Below are 12,257 nucleotides of genomic sequence, written 5' to 3' on the forward strand. Positions count from 1 at the left end.
GCCCTACCGCAGCTCTACAAACAACATATGTTACCTGCAGATGTCCTGATTGGATGGTGTAACAGAAGTCCGAGAGAAGCTATGAGGAGCCGAAACGGAGGTTGGACTGCCAGCCTGCAACAAGAAATCACAGGTCAGCTTTTATGTAGTGCCAGTCTTTAGTATTAAACACAGTTTCTGGGGGCAGGTACTGCATCAGATCCAATGCTCTTGGGTTAGTTGTAGATGTGTGAGGCTTGTGGAGACAAATACTGAATGTCAAAGAGCTTAGTTTGAAATAATGAGCATACACCATCACAACCCTTGGAAGAGGTAATAATATACCTGGAGCACACCTCTTAACACCAAAATGCAGCCTTCTCTGGGGTGGAACCTGGCAGCTTTTAAACTCTGCAAAGAACAACAGTTCAGGAAACGAAGAACGCCATATTCATTCAAAGGAGGAATTAGACAAGGAGAGAGTATTTACCTAATTAGGATTTAGCTAGCACACAGGAGCTAACACTCCTATTTGAAAATACCACGGGACTTTTAATGACAACAAGAGGCCAAGGCCTTGGCTTTCCAAGAGTCAGACCATCAACAGTCCAGTAACCCAGACACCATTCTGGGGCATATGTTCAGTACCAGCTCCCAGGAAAGAGTGCCCCATGCTGAAATCAGACCCCTCCCTGATGTGCTCTTTATACTTTGAGGTTTTATATTCTGGATTTACACTGACAGAGCCTCCCATCTGTGCAGAGGCAAAGCCTGGTGGCGCTTAGCTTGTGGAGACCCGACAAGATCACAGCCTGAAATGGAACAGCTGAAGAATCCAGAGTTCTGCTTACCCAAATGAAAAATAAAGATCATCCATCTGGGCTGAAATAAAGAGCAGGAAAATGTAGGTTGAATCTCAGGAAAAGCAACAGATTAGACTGTGGAATAATCAACATGGGGAAGTAGCAGCCGCTCCAGTATTTGGTACATTTAAAACTGGAATGGAGAAAAAACTAAACAGAAAAACAGTATGGAGTAATCCTGCCCTGGCAGGGAATAGGAATTGGTGAATGTGAAATGTTTCCACCATTCTGAAGTTTCCTGTGAATCTTTAGATGAAGGAATCAGCTATGTGTAACCTCTATGTACATGGGTAACCTGTAGGCAGGCTCCCCTACATTCCATGGCTGAAGAATTTGTTGTGTATTTTCCCCCTTGCAGCAGATTTGTGCTCTAGAGTCCCAACTTTTATTTAAAAATAAAATTATGTTTCTAGCCATTTTCGTTGCAGAGCAAAGCTTGAAAACCTGAACAATGCATTGTCATCTGCTGAGTCTACAGGCAGCCCAAAAAGAGAGTTTTGAAAGGAGCTAAATGCCCCATTCATCTCAATAGGGTGCTAAATCTGAAACCGAAGGATGACAATTTAAAATGACAGCACTAATGCTTTCATTGCTGAACCTTTAGCAGAAACATCCAGCTAATATGCTTGACCACAGTCCCAGACTGCCTCATATTTCTACATTTCTTCAGCTACCAGATATCTCAACTGCCCCTTATCCAGCTGCCAAAACTTGAGCTTCCCAATGAAAACTTTTGCAATGCAGTTCTGCAGGGTCAGTGTAAAAATCTTTGGCATAAAAAACTGAAAATGTGGGACTGAGTTAAATACACAGAATTTACTATCAAAATATATAGCACAGGGGCTACTGTACTGAGTGTAATATTCAATTTCATATTTAATTTATTAAAAGCCTCTGTGGTACATTTAAATGAAGTTGCCACAAGATTTAGGAATTTTGCTGCAGAATTTAGGTTCAGCTTGCCACAGAGTATGCATGACTTTGCTTATAGACAGATGGGTATCCTACCAGAGAGAGTCACCTATAAAATAATAATCACAGAAAACATCAGGCCAAAATCTGTTTGAATTATGTTAAGGGTGTGACAAACTAACAAACTGCATCATCAACAGTGATCAAAGGGGGAAGGATGGTTGGCTTACAGGGAATTAAAATCAACAAAGGGGGCGGATTTTCAGCAAGGAGAAACATACACAACTGTCACACCGTAGCCTGGCCAGTTATGAAACTGGTTTTCAAAGCCTCTCTGATGCGCAGCATGCCTAGCTGTGCTCTTCTAATCTCCCTGGTTGCTCAAAATCGGCCACCAGGAGATTTGCCTCAACCTCCCACCCCGCCGTAAACATCTCCCCCTTACTCTCACAGATATTATGGCGCACACAACAAGCAGCAATAACAATGGGAATGTTGGATGCGCTGAGCTCTAACCTAGTCAGCAAACAGCGCCAGCGAGCTTTTAAATGTCCAAAGGCACATTCTACTACCATTCTGCACTTGCTCAGCCTATAGTTGAACTGCCCCTTACTACTATCCAGGCTGTCTGTGTATAGCTTCATGAGCCATGGGAGCAAGGGGTAGGCTGGGTCCCCAAGGATAACTATTGGCATTTCAACATCCCCAACGGTAACTTTCTGGTCTGGGAAGTAAGTCCATTCTTGCAGCTGCTCGAACAGCCTTGAGTTCCTAAAGATGTGAGTGCCATCCCATGTTGATGTCGGTGAAACGTCCCTTGTGATCCACCAGTGCTTGCAGCACCATTGAGAAGTACCCCTTGCGGTTTACGTACTGGCTGGCAAGGAGGTCCGGTGCCAAGATAGGGATATGCGTTCTGTCTATTGCCCCACCACAGTTAGGGAACCCCAATGCAGCAAAGCCATCCAGTATGACCTGCACATTTCCCAGAGTCACTATCCTTGATAACAGAATGTCAGTGACTGCATTGACTACTTGGATCACAGCAGTCCCCACAGTAGATTTGCCCACTCTAAATTGATTCCCGACTGACCGGTAGCTGTCAGGCATTGCAAGCTTCCACAGAGCCATCGTCACTCGCTTCTCAACTGTCAGGGCAGCTCTCATCTTGGTATTCCTGTGCTTCAGCGTGGGGGAAAGCAACTCACAAAGTTCAAGGAAAGCGGCCTTACACATGCGAAAGTTTCACAGCCACTGTGAATCATCCCATACTCGCAACACTATGCGGTCCCACCAGCCTGTGCTTGTTTGCCGGGCCCAGAATCAGCGTTCCACTGTATCAACCAGCCCCACTGCCACCATGATGTCCCAACTGCCACAGCCCGTGCTTTCTGGAACATCTGTGTCCATGTTCTCCTCACAATGTCCTCGTGCTGGCGTCTCTTAGGATAATGTGCGAGGTGTTTACAATGCTCAGAACAGCATTGGCGAGCTGAGCAGGCTCCATGCTTGCCGTGCTATGGCATCTGCACGGGTAACCCAGGAAAAAAGGCTTGAAACGATTGTCTGCCATTGCTTTCACTGAGGGAGGGAGGGGAGACTGATGACATGTACCCAAAATGACCCGTGACAATGTTTTTGCCCTGCAGGCATTGGGAGCTTAACCCAGAATTCCAATGGTCAGCTACCCACTATGCACCACTCCGTGAGTCGATGCTAGCCACGGTATTGAGGATGCACTCCGCCGACTTAATGCGCTTAGTGGGGACATACACAATCAACTGTATAAAATCGATTTCTAAAGATCGACGTCTATAAAATCAATCTAATTTCGTAGTGTAGATATATCCTTAGAAAACCTTAACAGCGTAGCTGCTGCTACTTACTCCAGCTTTAATACATCATAGTACGTCTCTAAGTATTATTAGTTAAAATATGTACAATGGCTGCTAGTGTTTTTCAAAGCATTCTTGACTGTATTAGGTTTTTAGTTATGCTGACATCACAGCTCATATCCTACATGTAAAAGACGTCACCACTAACTCCAGTTTTACATGGTTTTACTGCATTGACTTCAGTGCACTTGCTCCTGATGAACACCAGTTTCTATGAGAGGACAATCAGATCCAGAATACCTAGAATGAATACTGGGAATTAAATGAGCAAACTGCTCCATATTGCCATAGCTGTGTACCACAATAACTCAGAAGAAAGGTGAGCACATGGTGAATAGTGTATATCAACATTCCAATCTGATGCAATTCAGCAGGGTCAGTGTGTAATCTCCAGTGTTGTTATTCAGGTAATCACAGTGAGTTTGAACGTGATAATCCCTTGAAGCCCAGTTAGTTCTGGGGTCACTATTAGAAAGAAGCCTGTGATAGCCTGTCATTCTAATTCTTTTTTCTTCTATGAACAATCCTGTTAGCAAAGGAACTCAGCACCATTTTTACAGTAATGGCTGCCCACAGCTAAGTGCTGCATATCTGACCAGTCACATCCCACCCCACCAAACCCAAAACAAAGCCATTTTCTTTGTAGTGCATGATGTAGATCTGGCTATGGCTAAGGAATATTCCTAATTATCTACTCCTCTGAGTAGGTGACTGTGCATACAGTTACTGTCGTCCCACTTTAGGCTGTGCTTTGGTAATAGTAATTATCCCTAACTTTAAAGAACAGCTCTTGTCATATTCAAACAAAATGATCAAGTTACTCATTGAAGACACAGATAAAAACAAACCCAGCCCCAGGGTAATTCATCCATTGATTAAAAATGTGGTAGGAAGCAGGTGAAGTTTTTTCCCACGCTTGCCAATGCTGCCATATGTAGTTGCAATAGTAGGCAAAAATCTTAGTCCTTTTTATTATTTGTGTTACAGTAACACTCAAAGCCTGAATGGAGAATGGGGCCCTAATGTGCTAGGTGCTGTATATATCTATGGATATAGATATAAAGACATTCCTTGCTCTAATCTAAATAGGAAAAATACAGACAGAGTTAGGGAAAGGAAGCATCATTACTTCCCTGCTTTAGAGATGAAGAACTGAGGCAAGGAGAGATTAAGCAGCACAGAAAGCTATAAAGAAAGTATATGACAGGGCCAAGGATCGAACCCAGCTCCCCTGAATCCAAGTCAGTGATTATTCACAAAACCTTTAAAAAAAACAAACAAACGAACACTCTGCATAGTGATACTTCTGAACTCCTGATTGTACGGGATGGGGTGTAGATGGTTTGGCCTATTGGTCATGGCTGGGCTGGTGTCCTCAAGGCAAGGATGCCCACGAGGTGGCAGTCAGCAAGCAGGGATCAGATTAATCGCTAGAGCCAGGATCAACAGGAAAGAGTCAGGGTCATAGTCAGGCCAGGGTCAGAGCTGGAGATCAAAGGTAGTTACTACGCTGGAATTAGGAGGCAAGAGTCAGGGTCAGGGTCAGACTGGGGCCGGAAACTGGATTTCAGAAAGCAAGGTGAGGTCTGGAGTTGCAGCAAGTCAGAAGTTTGTGTAGTTGCTCAGACAACTTCCTGGGACATCCTTTATGGTTAAACAGTGAGCATGGGCCAATCGAAGGCTGCAGGATGCTCTTGCTCTGGTCCCTCTGGGCAGTACTGCCTGCAGCGCTTAACGGCACTGCATGGCCTCCTGGGGGAATATCAGCTGTCCCACACGCTACAGACCTCGGTACTAGTCCCATGGATCCTTACGCTCACTATGGAATCCTTCATGGGCAAAATTCCTATTGAAGCCAACGGGGCTTTTGCCTAAATAAGTGCTACAAGATTTGGCCCCCAGTGTAATATGCCACAATGATGAGTACAGTAGAAATACAAAGGTTAGACAGATCATCAATGAAATATTTAGACTCATTATCATCAGGTTTCAAACTTCACAACAATCAACATATTTCTAAATGCCAATGAGCAATTCTAACTCTCTGTTCTAAAAATTACCATGAAACATGCAGCAACTCGTGAGTAAGGAAGGTAGAGGAGGTTTGTGTTAAACCCCAGGGATACATTCATAAGTTATTTGGAGCCACTGCAGAATAAACATAATTGCTTGGCTCAGTCCGGTGCTGTCAACGCCTCGCCTTCATGAGCATGAAATGCATTCACAGCTTATTTGAATACAGCAAAACACACAAACAAATTGGCTGAAAACTCTAGTTATGGTTCAAGCCCCAGACACTGATCTGTGTCTTTTCCCAGTGTATCTGTACAGTGCCTAACATGATGGGTACCGATCTTCATGGACCCACAGTATGCCAACATTTTTATGGCTGACTTAGAACAACGCTTCCTCAGCTCTCGCCCCCTAACGCCTCTACTCTACTTGCGCTATATTGATGAAATCTTCATCATCTGGACCCATGGAAAAGAAGCCCTTGAGGAATTCCACCATGATTTCAACAATTTCCATCCCACCATCAACCTCAGCCTGGTCCAGTCCACACAAGAGATCCACTTCCTGGACACTACAGTGCTAATAAACGATGGTCACATCAACACCACCCTATACCGGAAACCTACTGACCGCTATTCCTACCTACATGCCTCCAGCTTTCACCCTGACCACACCACACGATCCATCGTCTACAGCCAAGCTCTGCGATACAACCGCATTTGCTCCAACCCCTCAGACAGAGACAAACACCTACACGATCTCTATCAAGCATTCTTACAACTACAATACCCACCTGTGGAAATGAAGAAACAGACTGATAGAGCCAGAAGAGTTCCCAGAAGTCACCTACTACAGGACAGGCCTAACAAAGAAAATAACAGAACGCCACTAGCCGTCACCTTCAGCCCTCAACTAAAACCCCTCCAACGCATTATTAAGGATCTACAACCTATCCTGAAGGATGACCCAACACTCTCACAAATCTTGGGAGACAGGCCAGTCCTTGCCTACAGACAGCCCCCCAACCTGAAGTAAATACTCACCAGCAACCACATACCACACAACAGAACCACTAACCCAGGAACCTATCCTTGCAACAAAGCCCGTTGCCAACTGTGCCCACATATCTATTCAGGGGACACCATCACAGGGCCTAATAACATCAGCCACACTATCACAGGCTCGTTCACCTGCACATCCACCAATGTGATATATGCCATCATGTGCCAGCAATGCCCCTCTGCCATGTACATTGGTCAAACTGGACAGTCTCTACGTAAAAGAATAAATGGACACAAATCAGATGTCAAGAATTATAACATTCATAAACCAGTCGGAGAACACTTCAATCTCTCTGGTCACGCGATTACAGACATGAAAGTTGCGATATTACAACAAAAAAACTTCAAATCCAGACTCCAGCGAGAAACTGTTGAATTGGAATTCATTTGCAAATTGGATACAATTAACTTAGGCTTGAATAGAGACTGGGAGTGGCTAAGTCATTATGCAAGGTAACCTATTTCCCCTTGTTTTTTCCTAACCCCCGCCCCCCCCCCCCCCCCGACGTTCTTGTTAAACCCTGGATTTGTGCTGGAAATGGCCCACCTTGATTATCATATACATTGTAAGGAGAGTGGTCACTTTAGATAAGCTATTACCAGCAGGAGAGTGGGTTTGTGTGTGTGTGTGGGGGGGGGCGGGGAACCTGGATTTGTGCTGGAAATGGCCCAACTTGATTATCATACACATTGTAAGGAGAGTGATCACTTTAACTAAGCTATTACCAGCAGGAGAGTGGGGTGGGAGGAGGTATTTTTTCTTGCTTTGTGTGTATAAAAAGATCTTCTACACTTTCCACAGTATGCATCCGATGAAGTGAGCTATAGCTCACGAAAGCTTATGCTCAAATAAATTGGTTAGTCTCTAAGGTGCCACAAGTACTCCTTTTCTTTTTGCGAATACAGACTAACACGGCTGTTACTCTGAGATCTTCAGTTGGTGTCCTTTGGTGCTACTGCAATTAAAAAAGAATAAGGAGAACTCATGATGCACCGTGTTATATGTCCAAAGACTTCCCCTCCCGTTGCTTGGAGTAGCTAACATAAATACAGGTGGCCTCCAAGTAGACTGGGGCACAGGAGTGCAAGTTGAGAGGTTGTTTTCAAGGGCTCAGATACCATAGTGCTGGATAGTACAACAGCAGGATTGAGCATTAAACACAGGGTCCAGTCCTGTAAACCCTTACTATCAGGCATAGGTCCTTTTAACTGTGGTAAGAAGCACTACATCCAGCATGTACTGACGGAAGAGTCTGTACCTGGAATAAATGCCTTGCAGAGATGGAGAATAGTCAAGAACTAAAACAGGAGACCATAGCAGGATAGCGGGAATAACTCAGTCCCACTGCCACAGGAAAATCAGTATCTACTAAGTGTGCTCTGAAGTCATTGCAGTCGTAGTATCTTAGGACTGGACTACACTTAAAATTTAGGTCAACACGAGGGTATAAAAAACCACCCCCCGAGTGTCAAAGCTTTGCCAACCTAACTCCTGGTGCAGACGCAGCTAGGTAGGCGGAAGTATGCTTCCATGAGTTCAGTGAGATGATGCTCCTACACTGACGGAAAGACCTTTTCCATCAGCGTAGGCTGCATCTAGTTGTTTTGCTGGCATAGCTACGGTGCCGTAGCTAAGCCAGTATAGTCCCTGTAGTGTAGCCATGGCCTTAGACTATCATTCCTGTCTTTTCAGGGAAGCAGGGCAGGGATTTAGACATCTAATGAAGAAGGAAACACTACATTAAAATAGCAAAAATAAACCAGAAACCTTCAGGGAAATCAGCTTTACACTGTACTCCTGGCAGTGGTTCTGAAGTAACAGACTTTTCTGGAGTGGGTCACTGGCAGACTATTTTCCACATTTGCTCCTTTCCATACTGTACCATCTACACATCTAAGGCTAAGCACTCTCCTTGAAACTGGAAATCAGGCTGAAGTCAGCTTCCACTCAGGCTTCCCAAAAGGAAACCCTATTGAAGGATTCTGGAGGGAGCTTATTGTGGTGATATCCATTTATAAAGCACTAGGAAGTGGGCCATTTATCTTTCTAAAATCTCCCAGGGCATAAGTCAGCATCTTCCCAGGGTATAAGTAACTCCCATTAAAGTCCATGAGAGTTACTCATACTCTTCAGGGGGAGAATTGGACCCTCTGTCTTTAAAATGGCCTCAAAATACACTTCTTGGATGAAGGAGTATGAAAGGAGAGAGAGAACTCTACTCTTCCCCTGCTGCTTCCCCCACATTTCCCTTTTGAAGATGCTCTTCCTAGGGGCATAAACAATGAAGTTAATATGGGGAATCCAGTGCCTGAATGCAGAGCACCAGAGACTGGGGGGATTATTCGACACATGTAAGCGTATTATCACATGGCGCTTGAGCACCAGCTTACATGCCTTTGGGGCAGAAAAAAAAAGAATATACAAACATTTTAATCTTCACATTATAGATTTCTTCCTGCCTGCTTTAGCAGCTACTGTCCCACTAGTTCTAAAAAAACAGGTTTGTTTAAAAAGGCAACCACACATACAAACCCAACACCCACCTTTTTCCAGGGCCCAGGTACTTGAAAAGAATACTTTTGAGTAGCAGTTGTTTTCAGTAAGACTTGGTCATCTGATGGGATATAAGAGAAGCTCAGTGATTGAAAAACCTGGACTGCATTTCTATGGACTAGCATTCATTGAATCCACCAAAGCTTTAGGCAACAGTGCATGTGTGTATTCATATACTTTTCTAAATCTGTTCCAAGCTGATGAACAGCTGAAATGGATTTTAAATTTCATAGCGAGCTTAGGCTACCACTTTGTATCTGCACTGGCTTCCATTCAGCCCGAGAATAAATTTAATACTTTACAGTGTGCCCTTGCTCAAAAGCTAAAGCTGTACAGAGCTTCAGAAAAGACACAGTATTTACATTTTTTAAAGAGTGAACTTTTGATTTCTTTGCTTCCATCCCATTTTCAAAGATTACCCCTGAAAGGACTATAATGGAGAGCATCCCCCTGCCTTAAAATTATCCCTCCAGACAAAAGACACAGCACATAGATGACCTGGAGATATTTCCATATATTACATCAGCCATTTCAGACTCCATCAGACACTTTAAAGCGAAACACTATGGTTAATTTGAGGGAAACTGTTTACAGACTAACTTCATTAGTGACCTAATTTAATCGTCTCATTAGTAGAATTCCTTTGTTTGAAGTCAGAAACCCTGAATCGCAAATACAATAAAAACCTTCCTTGAACTACTGTGCACCATTGACTTTATTTCAGGGTACTAGATATCTGTGTTTAGTAGAAGAGGCTTCCATGAAGTTTAATTACTTTCCCATCTGGCTTGTCTGAAAGGCAGTTATTCATCAAAGGTGGTTTCTAGACAAAGACCTACAACATTGGTTTACTGTAAGATAACGAAATGATCAGAATCTGGCCCACTTATTCTGTATAATTCATGAATAACTCTATTCCAGTTAAAAGAAAAGGAGTACTTGTGGCACCTTAGAGACTAACCAATTTATTTGAGCATAAGCTTTCGTGAGCTACAGCTCACTTCATCGGATGCATACTGTGGAAAGTGTAGAAGATCTTTTTATACACACAAAGCATGAAAAAATACCTCCTCCCACCCCACTCTCCTGCTGGTAATAGCTTATCTAAAGTGACCACTCTCCTTACAATGTATATGATAATCAAGGTGGGCCATTTCCAACACAAATCCAGGGTTTAACAAGAACGTCGGGGGGGGGGGGCGGGGGTTAGGAAAAAACAAGGGGAAATAGGTTACCTTGCATAATGACTTAGCCACTCCCAGTCTCTATTCAAGCCTAAGTTAATTGTATCCAATTTGCAAATGAATTCCAATTCAACAGTTTCTCGCTGGAGTCTGGATTTGAAGTTTTTTTGTTGTAATATCGCAACTTTCATGTCTGTAATCGCGTGACCAGAGAGATTGAAGTGTTCTCCAACTGGTTTATGAATGTTATAATTCTTGACATCTGATTTGTGTCCATTTATTCTTTTACGTAGAGACTGTCCAGTTTGACCAATGTACATGGCAGAGGGGCATTGCTGGCACATGATGGCATATATCACATTGGTGGATGTGCAGGTGAACGAGCCTCTGATAGTGTGGCTGATGTTATTAGGCCCTGTGATGGTGTCCCCTGAATAGATATGTGGGCACAGTTGGCAACGGGCTTTGTTGCAAGGATAGGTTCCTGGGTTAGTGGTTCTGTTGTGTGGTATGTGGTTGCTGGTAAGTATTTGCTTCAGGTTGGGGGGCTGTCTGTAGGCAAGGACTGGCCTGTCTCCCAAGATTTGTGAGAGTGTTGGGTCATCCTTCAGGATAGGTTGTAGATCCTTAATAATGCGTTGGAGGGGTTTTAGTTGGGGGCTGAAGGTGATGGCTAGTGGCGTTCTGTTATTTTCTTTGTTAGGCCTGTCCTGTAGTAGGTGACTTCTGGGAACTCTTCTGGCTCTATCAATCTGTTTCTTCACTTCCGCAGGTGGGTATTGTAGTTGTAAGAATGCTTGATAGAGATCTTGCAGGTGTTTGTCTCTGTCTGAGGGGTTGGAGCAAATGCGGTTGTATCGCAGAGCTTAGTGGAGTTACCTCACACAAACAGCCGTGAGATTGGAATCTGGCCCTCTCTATATTGATTCCTATTACAAATATTCACATCTCATCTTCTAGGTGGCCTAACTAGCTCAATGTGCTCGGAAATGCTGCTAATATTTCATTCAAAACAGAAAAGGAAAGATTCAAGCTAAGATTCACTTTAAGGGATCAAAGCGGATTTCAACGGAATGCTCTAAACCAGTGGTCTCCAACCCTTTTACGCACAAGATCACTTTTTGAATTTAAGTGCAACCCAAGATCTACCCAACCCCTTCCTTGAGGCCCTGCCCACTTCATCCCTCCATCTCTCCGCCGCTTGCTCTTCTCCACCCTCACTCACTTTCACTGGGCTGGGTCAGAGGGTTGGGGTGCAGGAGTGGGTACAGGGTGCAGGAGGGGATACAGGATGTTGGCTCCAGGAGAGGCTCAGGGCTGGGGTGCAGGTTCCCGCCAAGCGGCGCTTACCTTGGGCAGTTCCCGGTAAGTGGTGCAGAGGGACTAAGGCTTCCTGCTTGCCCCAGCCCCACGCCGCTCCTGGAAATGGCGGGCACACCCCTGTGGCTCCTGGGGCCGAGAAACGTGGCTCCGCATGCTGTCCTCCCCGCAGGCACCACCCACGCAGCTCCCACTGGCCGCTGTTCCCCATTCCTGGCCAATGGGAGCTGCGGGGGCAGTGCTTGCAGGCAGGAGTAGCGCGTGAAGATGCCTTCCCTTCCCCATCCCCCAGGGCATGCTGGCCGCTTTTGGGAGCAGGGTGGGGTCAGGGCAGGCAGGGAGCCTGCCTTAGCCCTGCTGCACCACTGGACTTTTAGCGGCCGGAGATTGCAATCTACCAGTTGATGACCACTGCTCTAAATACTGTACAGAGAAAGCAGAGAGGGGCCTGGACAAAAGCCTCGCCCCCTAGTGGG

General features: G+C 44.8%; 1 protein-coding gene across 10 annotated transcripts in view; it reads right to left on the reverse strand.

The window, feature by feature from the left end:
- The window catches only part of MARCHF8 (E3 ubiquitin-protein ligase MARCHF8), a 184,548-nt gene that overhangs the window by 32,528 nt on the left and 139,763 nt on the right, over nt 1-12,257 (reverse strand). For all 10 annotated transcript variants that reach the window (XM_043552291.1, XM_043552292.1, XM_043552294.1 and 7 more), the window contains one exon: nt 35-114. In XM_043552291.1, coding sequence (XP_043408226.1) covers nt 35-114 — 80 coding nt within the window. The remainder of the gene's footprint in view (nt 1-34; nt 115-12,257) is intronic.

Source organism: Chelonia mydas, chromosome 7 (genome assembly GCF_015237465.2).
Source record: "Chelonia mydas isolate rCheMyd1 chromosome 7, rCheMyd1.pri.v2, whole genome shotgun sequence".
Lineage (NCBI taxonomy): Eukaryota > Metazoa > Chordata > Testudines > Cheloniidae > Chelonia > Chelonia mydas.